The sequence below is a fragment of the Babylonia areolata genome, chromosome 33 (genome assembly GCF_041734735.1).
Source record: "Babylonia areolata isolate BAREFJ2019XMU chromosome 33, ASM4173473v1, whole genome shotgun sequence".
Classification (NCBI taxonomy): domain Eukaryota; kingdom Metazoa; phylum Mollusca; class Gastropoda; order Neogastropoda; family Buccinidae; genus Babylonia; species Babylonia areolata.
The window spans coordinates 14310339-14334167 of NC_134908.1; the positions used below are offsets into that span (position 1 = coordinate 14310339).

The following is a 23829-nucleotide window of genomic DNA, read 5'->3' on the forward strand; positions in this document are numbered from 1 at the left end:
GCCCCGTAACTTTCACAGATGGCCGACTGTTGAACCTTGCGAGTCACTGGAAATTTTTCTTCACAGATCCATCGGATGGGTCTGATTTTCATCCATTGAAGTGTTACCCAGGTAGAATGTACACTAATTAAATACAGATCTTGATTAAACTTAGTAGGTTCAATGTTTAATATTAATTTGAAGCATAGGATTGTTGTCAGAATTGTGCAGGCTCACCCATTCAACGCTTGTGCGCGATGAAGGTGCGCGCGTGACGCTTTGCAGCTGGGCGGAAAGATTTTGGCTTTGTTTCTTATCATTTCAGCACAAGGCGGGCTCGTGCTTCATTGTTGGGTAACGTGGTTTGTTTCTCGACAGGCACACGTTTTACTGTTCTTCCATGGACGACAGTGCATGGCAGCGAAGAGCTCGGTCGGTCATGTTCAATATCAAGTCTTTTCCCGTTGAATGTTGATTATGAGAATGAACAGATCATCAACTTGATGAATTGCTTTATTACTAGTGGATTCGTGTATTAGTATCAGACGCATTAGTACGAAAACAGTAGATTTGTGCAGTGTCACAGTATATGAAAAATGGTACAAATCAGTGTAGAATTGCAGTTACATGAGTGATAAATAGTGTTGCACAATGAATGATATAAGTTAAGTTTTAAGTAAATCACTAAACGTGTGTACTGTTTAACTTTGATTTGTGTTATTTTTATACTTTGTTTCAGGTTACCTTGTCAGTCTATGAGAATTGTGAGTGAAGATGCCTTCAGGAACCTGACACAATCAATGAATCAAATCTTTTTGTTCTATTTTTTCAGCAGTCATATTTATCATTATTAGGGTAATGTACTGCTGTTTTTTGCACTTGCTAACTGCAGTATGAAAAGTTTATTTATGTTGCTGAGTGTGTCAGTGCTGAGGTTTTTTTGTTTTGTTTTTTTCCAATTTACTTTGAAAAATGAAATGTAGTTTGCTGCTTCTCAGGGTGGACGGTATTCAGTCTTTTGAATGATTATAATTTCCTTGAAAAGTTAGATTACAGTCTTTCATGAAATGCAGTCCTGCAGTTTGCTGCTTTTGTAGAGATGTATTATGAGTTTCTTCAATATTGTTATTTCCTTCAAGAAAGGAAAGGCCAAGGTTTTGCTGACATAATAAAGTACATTTGCCTCGATGTGAAATTGCTTGTAATCTGAAGAAGAAATTACTACTGATATTTAACATTTTAACAAGTTTCAGTTTCAGTTTTCCTAGATTTTTAAATGTCTATCATCTTCCATCCGTCTTTAGTTTAAATAAATAGATATGTATTAACAGCAGAGAATTCAGTTGGATTTTGAACTTTCTTATAAAAATTTGACACTACCATTAGTAGTAGTACCAGTTATTAAGGATTTCAAAGAAATGCCATCATGACATTGTTTGTGGAGTAATGCTTATGTAACTTCTCCGTACTTGTTAATCATAGATATGAATGACAAGGTGTTTGAAACACTGCCAGATGTTATTAATTAAAGGAATGAAAATTTGAAATGTTAATCTAATTGTGTGACTCTTTCATCATGTGCGACAATTCATATCTGGTTTTCATTTGTAGGCTAATTGATGCTGAAAAAGGTTAGTCTCTAAGTATCAGTTCTTCTTAAATGTTTCACACATGATAGTGGAGTATCAGTAGAAGAGTCCTGTCTGAAGTACTTCCTGGGGACTGCAGGTAAACTAGTATAATTTACGCATTAATGTGTCCCCATCTACAGTTATTTCTTTTTTTGCATGTCATTGAATAGCTTTGAAAAATAAATCGTATATTAAATGGTAATGTAAAGATAATGATTTGTTTCACTTACAGGTTAATGGTATGTACATAAATAATGATTGAAAACCTGTTTTAGTTTTACTCCAGCTGATGTTTGTCTTTAACCTTTTACAGATTTTACCATAACAGGCTCAGTGCCTATAACCCAGCTGATGTCTGCCTAAAGTGTTACAATAGTGCCTATAAGATGTCCGCTGACAACTTGCATCTATTCCGATTTTTCCTTCATTGAAGTTTGGTTCAAAATTTTCAATGAACAAAAACAGACTCTGATTGGTTCGTAATTAGTTCAATGTGTCTAGATTATAACCATACTATTAAAATGAGCATACACCAGGTGGAAGACACCTTTCTTCTCAATAATGTTTTGCAAACTGGACCACATGGAGCACGGTGAAAAGTTGATATGCCTCATGTTTGTTTGTTTTTTATTTTAAAAAAAAAAAAAAAGGCGTCAGAAAATGTGTCTAATGAAGTGGTTGTAGTGAGCAAATTTGCACAACTTAACAGGCTGTGCAGATGATTATGTAAACATGTAACAATGAGAAATGGATCTATCTTGTTTGGTGGTACATTTGAACTCAAAGGTGAAGACAACAGTGACAAAACTGAAAGCAATATTTGACACTTTGTTTAATCCATCAGTCCAGTCATACATAAGTTTTTTAGTGGATGACAATGACTGACAGGTGCGGTACATTTGCATAGTTTGAGAAGAGGGGGAGGAGAGGGAGAGAGGAGTGGTATAGGTCAAAGGTCAGACATAAGATGTGAAAGGGGGCTTGGCCATGAACAACAGTGAATTGTTGTTTTACAGTGCTCAACTGGCAGGAATGGACAATAGCCAATAATCCACAATTTACATGAAACAGGGTTTAGAGACAGTGGAAAGGAATCCTGTTTTTTTCATGTTTTTGGCCGCTGATTAGCTGACCAGCTTCTTTGTACAAGAGGCAAACCAGATTGCACAGGAGACACTTTATTGCAACAGTGCAACAGCAGTGAGTATCATGAAAGAGTTTCCCATCTAAAAGAAGGAGGATACTCATAGGTCTTGAAAAAAACAAAAACAAAAAACAACCTCTTCTATAGATTTTGTGGAAAATTATCTTTAAAAAAATAATAATTACCCCTAAACCCTCAAAAATCTCTGGCGACGGGAGAGCACTTCTTTTCCATAAGATTATCTAGCACTGAATGGGCTAAAGTTAAAGCCATTCCTGTGTTTCAGTGCTTTGAATGAACTAAACACTGGTGGGTATGTGTGTGTTCCAGAATTAAAGGATTCCAAAGCTGGTTGCTGACATAGTGCCATGGCAGCCCCACGCAAGAAGAAGAAAGCTCCTCCCTTTGATGTAACTGGCATTGACTTTTCCGTCATCACCACAGCTCTGGAAACTGGGGGCAAGATGATTGAACAGATTATTAATGGCATTCAGTATGGGAGCCCAGAGGTATTGATATCTATATATATATGCTCTTGTCAGTTAGTTTCAAGAATACTGATGAGTAGAGCTCTTCAAACAATTAGAATTAGCAAAATCGTTAATATATATATATATATATATCTGTGATAAAAAAATTTTAAAGAATAAAAAAACAACAACTCAGGTTCTTGAAATTAGGGAAATACCTCTTTCTGTTTTGTGGAAGATTCTTCAATGGTTTCCTGAGAAATGTTTTGCCAGGTTATGCATACAAACCTGCAAGTTATTGTCTTGGATAAAAAGTAATACAATGCAATAAAATACAACACAGTACTGTGTTTCAACTTAATGAATTGCAAAGTCGCATTAATTTACCATGGGTAGCTGGCACCAGAAAACAAGATGTCAAAACAAACATGGTCTCGTTGTAATGTTCTTGAAAAGTTTACCTTCTCAAAACAAAACATTTGGTTCCTGACCTGATTGTTGGTAATGATTGTGATGTATTAATGTAAGCTGAGACGTGGCTTGGACTTTAAGACATAATTTTGCCAAGGGCAACTTTCTTGTTGCCCTTGGTTCTTTTATGTAAGCTTTCACAAATGCCTTCTGCACACATGACCTCTGCTTATCTCATCCAAAAGACGATAGTTTTGGGTTTGCATTTGTCAGCAGGTGATCAGAAAATGTCATGTAGGCAGTGGCTGATGTTTAGCTGGTTAAATTGTGTTGCTGGTTAAATTGTGTTGCAGGTTCGCTTGCTGATGCTTGAGGAATGTGACTTCATCCTAGAGTGCCGTGTTTGTCGAGGGCTGTTCCGTGCTCTGCCCAATTTCATTGCTCACAAGCGTGTGTACTGCTGCCGGGCTTACTCAGACTTTGTCCATGACTCACATTTTCAGTCTGCCACGACAGTTGTGCCACCACCAGAACAGGTGGTGGTCGTGGAACCTGTGGCCCCAGAGGATGTGCAGCCAAAGAACCTGCGTCAGCCACGACCAGCAAAGGAAAAGGGCAAGGAGCAGAAAAAGGACAAAGCTGGGACAGATCCAGCAACCAAAAAAACTGGCAAGGCTCCATCTGACAGCAGCAAAGGCAATGGTAAACAACCTGGGAGTCACCCACTTGATGCTGGTAGTGACAAGTCTGGTACCAAGACCCGTGCTAAACAGTCGGAAGAATCTGTGGACAGGACAGTAGACTCCTTTAAAGAGACAGTTCATCAGATTGAAAGTGGCCAGCTGGGAAAGTCGCAGGAATATGCTTTCTACACAGCTGCTGCCGAAAAAGCAGAAAAAGACAAAAGAAAAGTAGAACAGAGTGCAGCCATCCACTTTACAGCAATCCCCACCACACCTTGTGCTGTGTTTGTCAACAAAGGGAGCCTACCAAGTGATCCACCTGTGCTAGAGTCTGCCTCTTCTCAGTCAGACATGGTGCCTGGGCGTGCAGAATTAAGGGACAAAGAGCCCATGAAAAACTCTCCAAGAGAGGGTTCCACACCAGCCATTGGTCAGGAATATGAAGGAACCAAGACAACCACCACCACTGAGTCCACTGTAATCACTGCTAGCAGTCTAGAACAAACAAAGAAGACCAGCATGTCGAAAGCAGCTATACGCTCTGTGACCAAAGTGGTGAAAGAGCTGCGACAGAAGAAAGAACAACACACAGCTAAAGAACAAGCCTCCCAGAAAGAGAAAGCCCAGAAGAACACTAAGAAAAACAGTAAATCTATCCTTCTCTCCATTCTTTCTGAGTCCAAGATTGCAGCGCCGTTTCCCTCAGTGCAGAGATCAGAGGCACCAGCTGACACCCGGTCACTGAAGGAAAAACCGCCCCTGACCACCCCGTCTCCCACCCCAAGCACCAGGTCCACTGACCAGATCAGTGAGAGTGAAGCAGACAAGGAGGGGAGCCTGCGCGCCGTGGTGAAGCGGTGCCTGACGGGGCGTCCAGGGTCAGTGAGGGTGTCCCCTCACAAACACGGCGACTGGAATGCAGATGCAGACAACGTCAGCGAAGCAGGGAGCTACAGCGACCGCGGGGAGGCGCCATCCCCTTTGGTGCGACAGGACAGCGGCGGGGACCAGAGTGCCATGGACATGGACAACTTGCGCTGCACTGTCTGCAATGTGAGGCGCTTTTTTATGTTTTGTTTTATTTCACTTGTATGGCTCATGTTAAAACAAATGAGCGATTCATGTGATCAGCATAATTCACTTACCTGTGTGCCCATGTATGTGTGTATACATGCATTTGATATGACGTGTGTGTGTGTGTCTGTGATGTGTGAATACTCGGTGCTTTTTTGTTTTGGCGCTCGTGTGTGAAAGTAAATCAATGTACATTGCAGTAACTGTTTTGGTTGTCCATGTATCAGTGTGTAAGTATGCATGTGTGTGTTTGTGCCCATGGTTAACTAAAATTTATTTTCTCTAGAAATACTTTCCGCCAAATTCGGCTCAAAGATACAAAAATATTCATTCTTTTCACACATGCCAGTTATACTAGTTGTCTGACTGAGTTTTCTGGATTAAAATGTATTTCAGGATGGTGAATATTTTATTTTGTTTCGCCTCCAGATGTGCAAGAGTTTCTTACTCTTAAGCCAATCCGGGTTCATAGCCGAATTAACAAAAATCATGTTTTCTTGAGTTGAGGTTTTAAGACAGCCTGACATTCTGATTCTCAAATTCTGGATGGACCACACAGAATGACTGACTGTGGCATCAGCATGGTTATTTACAACTTCTGCATCCACAGTCTTGCCTTAATCAGTTTCTAAGGGAACCATTCAGCATGCGATAGTTACTTTTGTTATGAAGTATCTGAGCTGTAAAGTTATGGAAATGATGGAAATATGTTAAAAGTTCTGCAGATGTGAATTTATAAGTATAATAAGTTTGGATTTGGTGAAATGCCAATCCAGTGTGGCTAATACAGTCCAGTGTTGTATAAGCACTGGGAACTTCTCTTATTATTTGTTGAAACAAGGAAAGTTTGATTCACTGATAAATTTATGTATTATAATTGAAAACAATAAAATGCTATTGATGCAGGCTGCTTTTGGTGGAATCATTCTGTTTCCAGCATACAATTTTAAGTTCTTCTTCGTTCGTGGGCTGCAACTCCCACGTTCACTCGTATGCACACAAGTAGGCTTTTATGTGTATGACCGTTTTTACCCCACCATGTAGGCAGCCATACTCCATTTTCAGGGGTGTGCATGCTGGGTATGTTCTTGTTTCCATAACCCACCGAACGCTGACATGGATTACGGGATCTTTAACATGCGTATTTGATCTTCTGCTTGCATATACACACGAAGGGGGTTCAGGCACTATCAGGTCTGCACATATGTTGACCTGGGAGATCGTAAAAATCTCCACCCTTCACCCACCAGGCGCTGTCACTGTGATTCAAACCCGGGACCCTCAGATTGACAGTCCAACGCTTTAACCACTTGGCGCCTGTCAATTTTAAGTTCAATGAATACTTTTCTGATGGTGAGTAAAAGTATAACGTGGATTGGATTGAAACATGTAAAGTAAGTGCTGGTGGTGCTGCATCCCCCACCCCCACCCCTTCTTTACCACCAGTGCATTCACATATTTTTCATTTCATTGTTGTTTGTTTTTTAAATCAGCATGAAGGATTTGTTCATTGTTAATAGAAAAAAATGTTTAGAAATTCAGCCATGACAGAATTTTCTCTCCTAGTATAGATAATTATTGTAAATTCTTACAGTGATTGTGAAATGAATAGAAAAAATATAATAGTAAATACTTCTTTCTTTAAGAAAACAATTTTAGAAAAAAACAACGTGTTCATCTTAACAGAAATTTGCGGCCATTGTAAATTCTTACAGTGATTGTGAAATGAATAGAAAAAATATAATAGTAAATACTTCTTTCTTTAAGAAAACAATAAGAATAAACCGTTATGTTCATCTTAACAGAAGGAGTTTGCGGCCCGAAAGTCTCTGATGTACCACTGCCAATCTCGTCACTCTGGACAACGCACCATCTTTCCATGTCCTTACTGTCCACGTGTGTTCTACTACTTCTGGGGCCTGACCAGACACCTCAATATGAACCACAAGAAGACGCGGTCTGACATTGATCGTATGCGAAAAAGTCTGCGTCGCAAAGCCTACAAGCAGAATATTATTGAGGAACATGTTATCGGCACAGCAGAGAACCCTGTAGTAGTGGACATGAAAGATAAAAAAGAAACTCCTCGAAAATTCCGTCCAAGCGTTCATGCCAAGAAAATGGTTGCTGCATCTATTTCTTCTCCCACTGACGATGTGAAGAAGAGTCCACCCAACACATTGTACATGCCGAGTCGCAGACGTCGAGTAGAAGTGATTACGTCTGTTAAATCCAAATCTAAAAAGCCTGCTAATTTGTACAAGAAAGTGTATGCCAACAAGAGAACAGAATCCCCTGTTAGCAGCCCTACAGCAGTCAACCCGTTGTCCTCTCCATTCAGAACCAGAAAGCTAGTTGCCAAGGCTTTGCGCACCACTCGCAGCAAGCGTGTGTACAATCGCACAGCCATTGACTCTCCTCCAGCAACACCGGAGAAAGTGACAAAGAAAACAAACTCCAAAGCCACAAAAGCTCAGTCTTCAACAGCTGAGCAGAACCCGAACAGTGCATCCACTCCAAAGCTGGTCGATAGTGACAAAGTTTCTGGGAAGAAAGATGAGCGAAAGGAACCTAAAGATGGAATGTCAGCAGCAGTTCACAAGGATGTCAAGACAGACTGTGAGAAAGCAACCCCTCATGGTGAAGACAGCAAGGTTCACAATTCTGCAGCATCAGGTCCCTCCAAACCTGCTGCATGTTCATCAACACAGTCTCCAGCTTCAAGAGACAAAACACTGGGGGATGTACTGAAAAAGAATGGACCACCCACTGAGGCCAAATCTCATCCACAAACAAGAACTCAAGACAAAACACAGGTGGACACATTCAAGAAGAATGAACCACTCACTGAAGCCAGATCTAATCCACAGACAAGAACGAGAACATCTTCAGGAGTGTCAGATATGGTAGCAACAACACCCAGTTGTTCAGGACTGAATTCTCACGTTGGCCCAAAGGTTTCCAGAGCAGCTGTTGCCAAGGAAATTTCCCCTCAGGTGGTGGGGCAGAGAAGAAGTGGGACTAAAGTCTCGACACGTGGCCCAGCTTCGGAAGCCTCTGGCCTTCTGCACATTTGTCCACACTGCCATCGCGCATTTGGGCGAAAAATTAGTTTGGATTCCCACATCAAAATTTGCAGCAAAGGTCCTGTTGCAGCACCAGAGGCAGCTCAAAAGCAGCAAGTGCAAGCATTACAACTGACACAAAAAAGTATAGGGAAGAAAATTGAAAGTTTAGTATCTAGAGCATCTTTAAGTAGAACTGGTAAAGTGCATGATGATCAGACCCACACCAGAACACTTAGAGACAGTTCAGCTGAACAAATGCCAAGACTTCAGAAATCATCAGCAAATCTACAGGAATCAAAATCAAATTCTAAAAGATCTTCCAGTCGAGAAAGCTCATTGGACCGTCAGGTAACTTGTAAAGATATCTTGTCTGACATTGAAGCAGTGGAAAGACCATCCAGGTCTCGAAAAAAGGCAGATTCCAAAGCAAGCTCTAGTCGTGATAGTTCTGTTGATAGTGTAAGAACACGAAGATCTGATAGCAAACCTGTTCGGCGGTCAGCAGAACGCACATGTACATTACGTAGAGAATCAGAATCTAGTGGTCAAGAGAGTTTGAGAGATAGTCGAAATCGAGCTTCCAGTTCTGACAAGATAAGCTCAGAAGAAAATCTTTTAGTAATTTCCCGCCAGCGTCTTTCACAGCAGCTACTTGCAGCTACAGCGAACAGAGACAAGGACCCTTCCCCAGTGAGACCAAGAACTGACAGGCAAAGATGTAACTCATCAGGAGATGCCCTATCTGACTCCAAGAAAAGTGACCCAGTACAGAGTTCGGTGACCACAAGTTCTCTAGAAAAATCCATCTCTCAGAGAACTGTGACCACAAGTGTGCTGCGAAAGGTTGTGAAAGGGAAGCTGCCAGATTCTCCAAAGAAACCCTCCATAGAATCACTTTCAGGAACTTCAGCCAGCTCCTCTTCTCCTTTCAAGCAGGATGTTGCTAACCCAAAGACTGTGTTGCCAGAGAAAGCAGCAGTGAAGCCTGTGCTGTCAGAGAAGTCGGCAACCAAGCCAGTACTGCAGGAAACCTCAGCTGTAGTTAGAATAGAAATAAAGAAGGCAGACTCTTCTTCAGCCCAGCTACCTCCGCCTGCACAAGGTGTGCAGATTTCAGTAGAACCTGTGAGCAAGTCAGAGCAGTCAGCAGCATCATATGCCCCCAAGGCAGCAGCAGGGAGCGTGCCCCCCTCAGGGAAGTCACCTCAGGAAAACCCCAGTGAACTAAACCAGCGACCAAGGCGCAAACGTCGAGCTCCTGCCAGGGTCCTGGACAGTGAAATAACTCTGCCAAGTAAGTTTTCAAATGTTCATATTGGGGCTTTCTATTTGTTTTTAACTTTAATTCACTGATGTCGTGCATGCTGACTTGTTCATCACGATATATTATAAATGCAGTGTTTGCAAATGTTAATTTATTGGTTTAATGTAGTGTGTTGTTTACTTTGTTTTCCTTTTTAATGACAAATGACGTGTGTCTTTGTCCATTAATAAATTCAATTGAATGCATGTTCTCCCCAGTAAAATAGTGAAGCTTGGCAAGTGAGTGACAGAGACTGTACTGTTCAGAGGTGATCTGCTCCACCATCACTGATGAAGCTGATAAAACTTAAAAGGAAGTAAGTTGTGATGGTATCACATGTGTAATTCCACCACTGTATGTGTTTTATTTTTGTTGAATGAAAACCATTATCATGATTATGTAGTTATTCTGAGACAGTGAAATTATAGAATTACAGTATGTGTAACAATTTCATAAGAATTGTATCAGTTTTAATCATTTTTCAGTTTCAACAGCAACATTTTTCTTTTTCTTCTTTTTTTCTTTTTAAAGAAAATCACATTTCAGTTAACACTTTTCAGTATGCTCAATAATTCATAAATGTGCAATATTTAATAAAAAAAAATATTGTATGCTGAAAGAGTAAAAGCATCACATAGCACTAAAAGTCAGCTGAGTCCAGGTTTTCTGTGCAGTTTTCAGGCCAGTGTTGGGTCAAAATTTATGAGTATTATTATTTATTTTTTTAATTTCTTCACTTTTCCACAACTTAGATATTTTGTTTTTCTCTAAAATCCCAGTGTCATATTTGAATTTGTAAAGGCTTTTCTTTTTTATTCCCTTTTTATTTTTGACAACTATGGCTTAGCATTTCTCATTTTTGAAGAAACAATCTAATCAGATCAGTGTTCATAGGCAGTCACTAACTTGAACTCACTGAATTATGTATGCTATCCTTACACTAGTTATGGAGGAAAGTGTTGTGGACAGACTGCAGAAAATTAAGATAATTTCTTACGAAACAGGAAATTTCATTGTTTCTTTGCTTTCCTCCTAAAGTGTTTTTTCTTCTTCTTCTTCTTCTTCTGATTGAATTGGTCTGAATGATTTTGAATAAGTTTACATTGTATGTGAGGCACAATTCTACTGACTCTACTTTCAGTCTCGCTGTTTTCAGAGAGCACTGTAGAAAAGAAGAAAGGTCGCCATGACCCTGTCCCAGACCATGGTGAAGTCAAAGAGGACTTGAACACCAGGACAGCTTCCTCAAGAGAACAGACCTCATCCACAGACCCCTCTGTCTCCATGGTGACAAAGACCAAGGACAGCCAGGACACAGACAGGCAGACAGTGGAAGAGGCGAAGGTAGAGAAGAAGACTGGGAGACCAACGGAACGGGCCAGGTCCAGAATTTACGTGGTGGAGCCTTCCCATGCTGGCCGTCTCACCTGTCAGGACACACGTAAGGTAAGCCTGCACAGAGCCTTGTTAACAAGTGGTTGTTTGATCATGTAAGTGGTCTTCTGTTCAAAGATAGTGAATCAGAATAAATTCATTGATTAGATATTCATGAGCAAGCTTAATGAGATATATGAGCAATAAAAGTTATGCGAGAACATATAGTTCAGGGTTGGACTGATTGCTTAATTTTTGGTTGTAAGTACAGTTCTTGTCTGCTTTGAAAAACCAAACAAAATTAAATTCTGAATGGTGACTCTGCTAAACATTTTAAAAGAAACGGTGGACTCAGAGATCTGGTAACGTGGCGATAGCCTTGAGATGGTCTTAGTGGTTGGTGAGGCTCTAACTCTAAGCACCGTAATTTGATTTAGAGATGTGGCTGAGAGTGATTGATTGATTGATTTGGATACTTACAGCGCCTGTCCTCGGTGGGAGACCAAGCTCTAAGCGAGTGATGAGAATGACCAAACTCTAAGCACTTTACAAATGGAGTTATTTGCACAACAGTCTGCTTACCTGATTGGAGCTGACTGAGAGCTGCCTTTGTTCATCATTTGTTTCCTGTGTCATTTATTCAGGCTTCAGACAAGCACATGCACATACACACACATATACATCTGGAGTTTTCTTCAGAACTTTGCCAGGAACAACCCTTTTGTTGCTATGTGTCTTTTATGTGTGCCTTGTGCATGCTTCACACGAGACCTTGTTTATCGTCCGATACGAAAGATTAGTTTGTCTTGTTGTTTTTGGGTGGTTTGATGAGTTAAAATGACAGAGATAGTGAATGAGACAGGACTGAAGTGTCTGATGTTGTGACAGGTGGAAGAGATAGTGAATAAGACAGGACTGAAGTGTCTGACGTTGTGACAGGTGGAGGAGATAGTGAATGAGACAGGACTGAAGTGTCTGACGTTGTGACAGGTGGAAGAGATAGTGAATAAGACAGGACTGAAGTGTCTAACGTTGTGACAGGTGGAGGAGATAGTGAATGAGACAGGACTGAAGTGTCTGACGTTGTTACAGGTGGAAGAGATAGTGAATGAGACAGGACTGAAGTGTCTGACGTTGTTACAGGTGGAAGAGATAGTGAATGAGACAAGACTGAAGTGTCTAACATTGTGACAGGTGGAGGAGATAGTGAATAAGACAGGACTGAAGTGTCTGACGTTGTGACAGGTGGAAGAGATAGTGAATGAGACAAGACTGAAGTGTCTAACATTGTGACAGGTGGAAGAGATAGTGAATAAGACAGGACTGAAGTGTCTAACATTGTGACAGGTGGAAGAGATAGTGAATAAGACAGGACTGAAGTGTCTGATGTTGGTACAGGTGGAGGAGATAGTGAATGAGACAGGACTGAAGTGTCTAACATTGTGACAGGTGGAGGAGATAGTGAATGAGACAGGACTGAAGTGTCTGATGTTGTTACAGGTGGAGGAGATAGTGAATGAGACAGGACTGAAGTGTCTGACGTTGTTACAGGTGGAGGAGATAGTGAATGAGACAAGACTGAAGTGTCTAACATTGTGACAGGTGGAGGAGATAGTGAATAAGACAGGACTGAAGTGTCTAACGTTGTGACAGGTGGAGGAGATAGTGAATAAGACAGGACTGAAGTGTCTGACGTTGTGACAGGTGGAGGAGATAGTGAATGAGACAGGACTGAAGTGTCTGACGTTGTTACAGGTGGAGGAGATAGTGAATGAGACAAGACTGAAGTGTCTGACATTGTGACAGGTGGAGGAGATAGTGAATAAGACAGGACTGAAGTGTCTAACGTTGTGACAGGTGGAGGAGATAGTGAATGAGACAGGACTGAAGTGTCTGATGTTGTTATAGGTGGAGGAGATAGTGAATGAGACAAGACTGAAGTGTCTGATGTTGTTACAGGTGGAGGAGATAGTGAATGAGACAAGACTGAAGTGTCTGATGTTGTGACAGGTGGAGGAGATAGTGAATAAGACAGGACTGAAGTGTCTGACGTTGTTACAGGTGGAGGAGATAGTGAATGAGACAGGACTGAACTGTCTGCACTGCAACCAGCTCTTCACCAGTGTTTCCAACCTGCGACGCCACGCCATCCGACACCTGGGCTGGAAACGCTTCAAGTGTCGCCTGTGTCGCTTCTGCTCCTACAACAGGTAGCAACATCACCATCACAATGCCAACAGAGGTTTTTTTTCTTTAAATTTAGTTTAACTTATCTCATTCAGGCATGAGTTAACTCGTACCATGATTACTTCCCCAGTGGACCAGGTCCCAGTATTCTCACACCAATACGCTATTCTAATTTAGTTTATTCTTGCTTGATACAGTTGTTGTTCTAAAGTGAACCAATTACAGATTCCTGAAGTATGAAAACGAGGCTTTGTTTAACTGATAAATTCAACAATTCTGCATCAGTTTTCACTGTTTTAGTAAACCACCCTACTTTTTACTGCAGTGGTCTCATGTAATGCTGGTCCAGGGGAGTTGTAGCAGGGGTGTAGCCATGGGGTAGAATGAGTTGACACAAAAGATAAAAACAGGTATCAGAATGTCAACACATTTGTTTTTGAGTTTAGTACAAAAGACAGACTGTATCAAGTGCAAACATATGTTTTTAAAAAAGGTTTACTGTAGTACAAAAGATAAGAACTGAAGAGTGATTTGCTCCGCATAAAAAACATTGTGCGTCCCAGTTGTCTGCCATGCTGAAGCATAACAATTCCACCCCTACCCCAAATACCGTGGATGATTTCTCCTTATTGAGTTGTTATGATGGTGATGATGTTCAAGAGAGAGTAGTAACCTCCATGTAAGGGGAAAAAAACGAAGACGAAAAATGTAGCTTACTAGTTTCATTCAATTTACAGTTTACACATGCTTCAGTATCACTTTACAACATGACACTAAATTTTACAACAGTCAGTTCAGAAACAAGACATAATTGGACAAAAAGCAAGAATGCCAAAGAATCGATAGACAGATAGAAAATGTGGGGGAAAAAAGCTTAGCCGTATGGAGAGCACAGGAACAGGAGTTGAGATGGCTGCCGGAAAACGAGGGCGCTAGTCAGGAGGGCAAAGGGGAGGTTACCTACTTCCGGGAGGTTATCGGCCGTAGCTACTTTCATTTTCTCTGCATAGGCAGATACAGGACAGGAATGTCAGACCCCTGCCGGAGTCTGCACTAGTGGGTCACAGTAAGTATGTTACTTAAACATAATTTTAGGAAGAAAATTTCCTTTTTGATGCAAGTCTCTTTCAGCCTTCAGAAAATCGAATTGGTCTTGAGTGACGAGATAACTTAGTTTTACATGGGTTTAAATGGGTTAGACATGATGTATGAGAAAAAAAACCTTAAATGCACAAAATGAGCCCTCAGCACTCAGTGATTGATAAAGCCAGATAGATTTAGGGATCATAAACAAAAATGTGAAGCCTCTCAAGTGAGTCTTATTTTACAACCTACTCTTATATATATTTTTTTACAGACTTTCTCTATTTGTAAGTTTTTTAGACCTAGCAGTCATCTTTTATTTTGTCACTGTACCTATGAGGCATGCTGAGCATGTATTGCAATAATGAATTGCAGGTCAGAGTGCAACACACACATCATCCGCACACACTTTGAGCGCGTCCGCCTGGGCAGTAGTGGTGCTCGCATCGACACATTCATCACAGACCTCAACCGGCAGGCTGCCAGTGTTCGCAGCCTGAAGAAACGGCAGACTCTGAACAGACAGCGACAGGGGGAAGGCGGGAAGGCTGAGGATCAACCCTACACCCATATGGGCAGCAGTGGCAGAAAGGCCCAGGTTGCAGCAGTCAGCCAGGAGACGACTGCTGACAAGGCTGAAGGTGAGAGAAAGAGTTTGGGTCACCTGTGATAAGTGTGTTGGAAAATTCATCTATGTCTGATTGTGAATTCCTACAGAAATCACCCTCAGAAATCAGAAACAAAACAAAATTGTTACTTGTCAGCTTTGACTCGAGCATTTTGTTTCAAGTTAGAAACTGTCAGAGGATTGGCAGTGTCTGACTATGAATTCCTACTGAAATCATTTTTCAGGAGCAAAACACAAATGTCACTTATCGTGTTGACTCAAGCATTTAGTTTCAGAAACCATCAGAGGATTGGCAATGTCTGTCTGAATTGCTACAAAAATCACCCTCCAGAAACAAAAGGCAAATGTCACTTGTCAGCATTGACTCAAGCATTTTGTTTTAAATAAGAGGACTGACAATCTTACTGCAGCCTAACTGTAGGTGTTTTTTTAGTTTTTTTTGTTTTTCACTGTATACAGTATTTGATTACAACAAATGAGGGTGATGATATTGCTGCTTTGAACGTCCATTTAGAATCTGGACTGTGTGGCAAAGTTGCTTTTGTTTTCTTTCTTTGGTTGGTTGGATTTTTTATGTATGATTCCTTCCCTCCCCCCCCCAACATCCCCCCCCCTTCCCCTTCCCCCTCCCCTTCCCCCCCCTTCCCCCTCCCCTTCCCCCTCCCCTTTCCCTCTTTTCAAGTCTCATGGTTAATCATGCTTTTCACCCATACAGGAAAAAAAAAGGTTTTTGCCACATGACAATCTTATCTATTCAAAGAAAAGTATTTTTCATCTGTGCTGGTAAGTTATAAAACATCAAAATCTATATTGTTTAAAATGAAATAAAAACTAGGGCTTGTTGCAAGTTTAACTGATTTTTTAGATGAATTTTGGGGGGCAATCTGTATGTTCGCATTTTATCAAGCCACCCATAACCTTGATCAAGTGTATGATCTTGTTCAACACTCTGAAATGTGAAATTCAAATCAGCTCTTATTGAACTTCTCTCCTGATTGAACTTTTTTCAGACAAGTAAAAGAGCATTGCCTATGGAGTATTGAACTTTTGGTTTCTTTTGTTTCAGGAAGTTCATCAGCCCCAGAGTCCAGTTCCAACAGCACTCCTACTAGACGCCCCACCACTCGTGGAAAGGTGGTTGAGGTGACTACAGCCTCAAGTGACCCATTGAAAAACAAGCCCCCAAACACTACCACGTTCAACATTTCAACTCGCAACTCTCCACGAAACTTTGACACCCGACCCTACAGCCGTGACAGTGATCCAGCAATGCTGAACACACGCAAAGGAGCCTATGCCAAACGAAACCTGTCATCTTTTGCCCAGAATCTCTCCCAAGCTGTTGCAGAAGAGAGCAAGAAATCTGACACCGGCAGTGAAAACCAGCTGACCGACCAAGTGAACACCAAAACAGCGGTCATTGATTCCAGTTCATCGTCGTCTGATGTCCAGTCAGAAACAGCCAAGAACACTGTGGAAAGCGTAACTGATTCTCCTGTAAGCCAAGACGGCAGCAGTGTGAAAAATAGACTGGAACATGGTGAGATGGGAGTGGACCAAGAGGTGGAGCAGTTGTCTGGTCGAGAGACCATGGCTGGAGTAGAAGGGGAGAAGAAAAGTGTGGCGAGCGCAGGGATTGCAGGAAGCACAGAGATTAGGGGGAAGGAGGAGGAGAAGAGTGACTTTGTGATGCGGAAGCGTGAGGACAGCGATTTGATGGATGTGGAGGAACTGAAAACTCTTCCAGAACATTTCATGTCCGATGATGATGATTAACATCACACAGCTGTAGGATTATTTTCATCTGACTTCATATGAACACTGACTGGTTTCACATGACCATATACAACTGTTGACATGCTTTTCCTTAAAACTCAGCTTTTCCTTTGAAAGATGAGAGAGGAAAAAAGAGAATCTTGTATTTCCAGTGATATAATTATAATTTATAGTTAATATCAAAAGAAAACAAATCTGTTGTGTAGGTTGACTGTGTTTTCTGTATTCAATTCCATAAAAAGCTGTTGACAGTTGATGGCAATCTTCTGCGGTCAGGGAATAAAAGTGTAAAACTGTTTTTACATAGGTCACATTGTATTATGTGCAGTGTGCACGTAATGACACATGTATATTACTTAATTTATTGCAAAAGCATTTGAAACTGACAAATCATAGGCGTCTTATTGTATTACGCACAAAGCACTGATGTATTTTCTTGAATGCGTTTGACAGTTTGCATTTCATATACCCTGTAATTAAGGCTCGGTTTTGTGACATTAAAATGTATGTGACTTAAAAAAAACTTGTACAGTAATGAAGAAAAAGCATGAAATCCTGACATATCTCAAATGATTGGAAGTGAAGTGATGTACCTGTCTGACAACCAAAGAGCCAAGAAAGCGGGTGATGCTGAACTATGCTGACATGTTCTTCCTGGGAACAGAAGCCCTAAGTGTATATACAGAAAGACAGAAGCTGGTGTGGTGGGAAGAATGTACATTGTATAGAATACAAAACTGGGAAAGCATTCAAAACAAACAAATTGTGTTCTCATGCTTCCTTTCTCTTGTGCAACTTCAAAATGCACTTCTACGAAGGCAGTTTACTGTTGATGTTCTGTGTCCATTTTCTGTCTTTTTCTATTTTGGGTTGTTGTCATAACACTACTTAAAGAGTACTTGATGACAAATCAATGTCTTTCTCTACCTCTGTTTAATGAGTTGTGCTGTTCTGAAATGTTGGTCACATTGGTGTTCGTGTGTGTGTGTGTGGTGAACGTGTTCCCATGGCCAGAGACCAAAGTGTGGACAGATTCTGTTGACTTAAGGTCCTGCTGTTGTTTGGGCTTATTTGACATTGAGGGTTATTATAGATTTATAAGAAACCTGTTCTGAGATCTCTGTTGTCTATTGTAGTTGTCATTTCAATTGTGGTTGCATTTGCGTAAATGTTTTGTTTGTTCTTTTCACATATGCTTCGCCACATTGGCACAGCTTAAGATAAATTGTTCTGACAAGTTGTTTTCTTCCTCTGCTCAACGCCCATGTCATGATTTCTTATGTGCATATCTGTTCTGGGGTAACATTGGAAAAAGAAATCTTCATTCAATGATCTCTGAAATATTGGCATTTGTTGTTAATACCCTCACCCCCACACCCCCAAAAACCCAACAAAACAAAACAAAAAACAAATAAACAAAAACCAACAACCTCATCATCATTGAAATATCATTACAAAAAAAGTTAGCATAGGATTCAAAACAGTTGTTTGATTTGACCATATATATGTCCCCATCATCTGGACCATTTCAGTGGCATTACTCTCACACCACTCATTCTGAGCCCCCCCCCCCCCTACCCCCCTCCACACACACACAGCCATACCCAGGTTTATCTTTCACAATTCCAGCACCAGCAGTCCACAGGGAACCATGAATGTTAGGTCGCCAGGAGGCCACACACCAGAGGAGACACAGCATTGCTGCTGATTCGCTTTGGTGGTGTTTGGTATTGCCTGTTCTGATTTAACATACACAGGACATCACTTACAAGGCCAAGACTAATAACAGTAATCACTTAGTCATGGAAGCGGACTGGAGACCACCACCACATCCCAACAACAACAGTTGCCTATGAATCTTGCCACCTCTGAAGACTGACAGGACTTACCCGAAGCATGGAAATGGAGGGGGATCAAAACGGAAGTTACCATGAGAGTAGGGCATGAAAGGCCACAGAATATGGAAATTCATTATTTTATTGATGATGACTGAAGAGGTAGAGAAGGATGATGCTGTGGAGGACCATTTCAGCTTATGGTGTATGTGACGAGACTTGACTCAATGTCTCCTTTCATGACATCCTGGCATCAACCAGGTCTGAGAGATACAGATGTTTGCAGTGTTGGTCAGGAAATTTCAGCAGCACACTTTGAGATGAATCATTGAAGTGGATGATACCTGACTGTGTGGTCCCAGTTTTCCCATTCAAGCCCATATCACACTGTGACTCAGCTCAGATAGGAGCCAAGGTGAAAAACCCACCTAAGTTGGGAATCAAACCAGCATCCTCCCAGCATTCAGTATGTGAAGCTAAGCACTTCACCACAGCGGCTGGTTTGTTAATCATCATTTTGATTTTACCGGTTCCGTAGTTTCTGAAATCAGTAACGATAAAGTAATTTAGCTGCGCAGTAAAAACAAACAAGCAAAACAATTTTTTTATGACCATGGAGAACAAAATAAAGATGACTTAGAAGATAAATGAAAACTGAGAGTCAGCTACAGCCAGACTTAGCTCCCTCATTCAATGGATAGCCACTTTGTACCTGAGTTGTCTGCTCATGCATTGTGTCAGTGATAAACAGTCATCATCTGTTTCTGTGCTTTTATTTGTGAAACGCTAAAACACGAAAAGAGCAGTGCATCAGAAAAAAAAAACTTTTTGCATATTTTAAAGAGAAAACAAGAGATGAAGAGCAGCATGAATGTGTGCACACACATATGCACACTCATGCCCATATCACCCAATACATGCACAACTGTGTGCACATTCTGAATTCTAAAAAGAAATAAAGGATAATGACCCACTTAAGGTTAAATCAATTTTGCAAATTATGTCAGTGATTGCTGAACACTGTCATTTTGCTTGTTTCTTGTTTTGTTAAGCATGAAACTGGAAAAAGATGGTCAGACAACAGTGTAAGTTCCAGTTAATGAAATATATTGTGACACTCGTCTGTGTGTGTGTACGTGGCGGTGACTTTTTTTTTCTTTTTCTTTTTCTTTTTTTTTTTTAAATTCAAAAGTAGATGAGTGAGAAGATGAATATGTGACCAAGCTTGTTTGGGTGGTAGTCGGTTACTGCTCTTTCTGTCTCTGGACATTACAATTAAAATGAGCTCCTCTTCAGCTGTGTCAAGGCCCTGCACTTTCAAGCCTGGCCTTAAAACCTGCCAGTCAGTCTGCAGAATAGACCCCTCTCCTCCACTTCCTCTTCCTCTACTGTTTCTCTGGCTTTATAAAAGTTTATTCCATCTTCGAATAAATTCTTAAGTGGTTTTTTTTTGTTACCCAGAATCAGAGCTGTACATGCATGTGAATAATTGGTATGCACTTTGTCTCTGAACAAAATTCAGCACTACATAAATACTTTTAATATAAAAAGATTAGATTGCAAGGTGAACAACATTGTAGATGTGCAGTACCTGAGTCAGTTACACCCTTCTCAACCCCCCACCCATGGGATGAGGGGGCTCTTTCATGAAGAATAGTATCCCACTTTATGAAAATTCTATTGCTCTTTCTTTCTGAGTTTGTATTTTTCTTTCTGTCATCTTTCCCCTGCTTAATGCAGTTATAAATATTATTTTGTGTATTTAGTATTGTATAATGCAAGTATGTTTATGTTCGCTAAGTTCAGGTTTGTTTTTTTAATCCAATACTAGAAATTCCTCTTTAGACACATTCATGAGCACCAGTGTTGTAAAGAAATATTGTCACAATAAAAGTTTCCATTTCAATCTAGAAAGAAATTATGTGTGGTCATTTCTCCACATCGTACAGTCAAAACCACTGTGAAGGAGATGCTCGCTCAGTTGCGTTCTGCGACTAAACAATTTCTGTTGCCAGAATGGGACTTAGCAGGGTCTCCTCTGATGTGTGGCCTCCGGAAAATTAATATCAGTAGTTCTCTGTGAAATACCTGTGCTGAAACTGTGGCAAACGAATCCAAGTGTGACTTTTTATGGGGGACTCTGGGAATGAGTGGTGTGGGAGTAATGCCACTGAAATGATGCAGATGATAGTGCAGAAAAAAACAGATACCAGTTCCCCAATTGTCCAGCCCACAAGGTTAGAGCCATCACCTTTTCAGCAACCTTTTAGCTCTTTGTTCCCTTGAAACACATAGATTTCAGTGGCAGCTTGTTGGCACTCCAACAATCATTTCAAAAGTGATTATTTGCAGGAATTTAGAATGGCACAGGGCTGACGGCTCAAACTTTACTCAGTTCTTATTCGTTCATTGGCTGCGACTCCCATGTTCACTTGAATACACGAGTGGGCTTTTGATTGTGTGGTTGTTTTTACCCCTGCCATGTAGGCAGTCACGCTCCATTTTAGGGGGTGGTTCAAGTCAGTTAAACTTAATGGTATCTTCTTTGATTTAGCTATACAGCCATCTCTAATTCCTGGTCCACTCACTGGGACCACAGGTCATGTATCCTCCTCCTTTGCTTTCAGTTCTGCTGCAATCTGACATGGTACATTGTATGTTCTTCAAACATTCCCTATAAATATATTTGCCATGTCAAGTGCACACATCTGTCCTGCCTGTCCCCTCTTATGTTGCTGTGGTTGTTGACAGTGAGCCATAGAAGGCAGAAGTCAAAAGTGCCTGTGCCTACTGGCAGGACCAGGGGTCATTGGCTGATGCTTGGTAGGGAGAAGGGGTGGGGGCATGGTGTGTACGGTACTAGCCAGAAAAATGGACACTCTGGGAATGATTTGACACAAGGACAGTAAAAAAACTATCAATGTCGCACCCATGCACATTCACACACACACACACACACACACACACACACACACACACAAGCTTCTCAGGTAAAAAAACAACCCCGTCTAAAAGTTCCTCCCTCCCAACCCATTACACCCACACGGCTGCAGTAGCGTTCTTGCTTCTCCAGATAGGTTTTTTCTGATTGGTGAAAAATATGTCCCCATTTTCTGGACTTTTCTTTCCCCATTGATACATGTATTATGCTCAAGCGATATTGATGCATATGTGTATAATCTTGAGTGCTTTTGTCGTTACTGCAGTGGAAAATGAAACAGTGATGTGAATTCATTTGTGCAATGAACACATGTTTTAATATGACATGGATCTCATTGATCTTGGAACCTTTTTTTTTTTTTTTTGCTGTCGTCTAACAATGCAACCACATGGTTTTGTTTTTTTTTAGTTTTAAAGAGTGTAATGTGTTTGACCCCAAAATCACCAGTATTACCACAGTTTTCCACGGCTGAATTTTTTTTAAGTGTGAAATATTTTGAAAATATGTTTCAGGGAAGAGAACTTTTTCTGTCAGAATTGCAAGATTATTTTCATAATTGATACAAATTATGTGCATGTTCTTTAGCTACTGGTTTTCATGAAAATACATGATTTTTGACAAGTAACGCTGCCACAGAATCTATCTAGCATCTGCTTCCCCTCATTTGTTCCCAAGGTGTGTGTGTGTGTGTGTGTGACTGTGCTGTTAATACAGCATTTCTCTTCAGCTGCCTGTTTGCCGAGTCTTTGTGAAATCATTTTGGTGGTGGCTGTAAGATGCTGAGATACAGCACATGAAATATGGATGTCTGTAAAGTATTTATTACCACTATAAGCTGTTGTATTTAACTTCTGCGAAGTTTGGGGGTTTGCACTCAAAAAAAAAAGTTATTTCCAGTATATGTACATGTACTGTAGCAAATGTCCAAACTTCTGTGAAGGTGAGTGTAAACAAAACACTGATTCATCCAGTGTGTGCACAGTGAGATTAACGCTACCTTCATTATTGTTGATGAGCACTACTTGATTTTGTTCATAAACGCTGAAAACATTGCTTTCTTGTTGGTGATGTCAATTTTGGAAGAATGTGAGAATTGAATGATGATGTTCCTGTGTGTGTATGATCCCTTCCCTTCCTGACTGATCCCCCCTGCCCCCCCCCCCCCTCCACCCACCCACCCTGAAGGATGAGGAGAGTGGGTGAAGGAAAGGAGAGAGGTTGTGTGTATCTGTTTCTGAGTGTGTGGAGAGAAGGGTGTTTTGCTGCTGGTGTTCAAAACACTTACTGCCCATCATGTCCTCAAGCATGTACGACAGCAACGAAGACTCGAAAGAGAGAGAATCATTAAATGACTTACACTACAGGCGTATGATTATAACATACAGAAGCAAGTTTATATCAACCCCTTGACTACACTGTTATGATTGAGGTGCATTGTATGTCATAGAACACGCTGGTACTATGCTGCATTGATGTTCGCTGTATATCCACATACCAAGATGTTTGTTTCCCTCAGCATTGCAGAAACTCATCTGCTAGGCATGAAGAATTCACCCCTTTGATGCGGCTGGGCTTAGCATGGTGGTGAAGTGTGTGTGGGTGTGTGTTTGTGATGGAAAGGGGGAGGGTGTTGTGACCTGCTGTCTCTTTGTGGCCTGTCTCTGTGCATGTGTGAATGTTGTGTACTAATCAATGTGTGTGTGTGTAAATTGCATTTAGAAATAAGAAATAATGTTTATGAGAATGTTGATTGTAGAAATGTCACATGGTGATAATTTTTTTTCTATTATTTTCAATAGTTTGAGAGGTAAGACTGAACTATGATGACTGATTTTTTCTGGAAATTTTCTCATCATACAGCTTAGCCAAATGTGTCTTTAGTGAAAAGGTTTAATGGAAAGGTGCATGGGAAGATGCTCACTTTGTGATGCCACATCCTGTACCAGCTTATTTCCCTTATTTCTTTACTTACCATTCAGTTTTGTGTGCTGTTGTTTGATGTATCTTGCAGACTGTTATTGTGAAACACTGCTTTAATCAAACATATTTTTATTTTCATTGGGAATTTGCATTATTTAAAAGATTGTGCTTGCTGTAATATTTTTATGCAATGTTTTGTTTTCATTAATTTTGATACCAGCATGCTATGTGAACAACTTTTAACAGGCACATAATCATTATGATATACTATTTGTTTTTTGTTTGTTTGTTTGTTTTGTTTTGTTTCAACACAGTGGTAAGT

At 40.7% G+C, this 23829-nt stretch overlaps 2 protein-coding genes across 2 annotated transcripts; one reads left to right on the plus strand and one right to left on the minus strand.

Moving 5' to 3' along the window:
• Positions 1-8: 8 nt before the first annotated feature.
• Positions 9-22639, plus strand: LOC143276781 (uncharacterized). Its single transcript, XM_076581424.1, has 8 exons — positions 9-111; positions 3085-3263; positions 3989-5371; positions 7198-9754; positions 10920-11209; positions 13199-13347; positions 14783-15048; positions 16102-22639. Exons 2-8 carry the CDS (start codon positions 3123-3125, stop codon positions 16809-16811), a joined length of 5496 nt encoding a protein of 1831 aa, XP_076437539.1. The 5' UTR covers positions 9-111; positions 3085-3122; the 3' UTR covers positions 16812-22639.
• LOC143276822 (uncharacterized) lies at positions 11774-12951 on the minus strand (the record flags this gene model as incomplete). The annotated part of the gene is made up of 2 exons (XM_076581476.1): positions 11774-11782; positions 12271-12951. Coding segments are annotated over 2 exons (690 nt in total), but the record flags the coding sequence as incomplete, so codon positions are not given.
• Positions 22640-23829: the final 1190 nt, after the last annotated feature.

Excerpts from the sequence above, each read along its gene's own strand:
- LOC143276781 (XM_076581424.1), top strand. The coding sequence starts at position 3,123 with ATGGCAGCCCCACGCAAGAAGAAGAAAGCTCCTCCCTTTGATGTAACT. Across the intron at positions 5,372-7,197 it reads TGCGCTGCACTGTCTGCAAT|AAGGAGTTTGCGGCCCGAAA; the intron begins GTGAGGCGCTTT and ends TCATCTTAACAG. Across the intron at positions 13,348-14,782 it reads CGCTTCTGCTCCTACAACAG|GTCAGAGTGCAACACACACA; the intron begins GTAGCAACATCA and ends AATGAATTGCAG.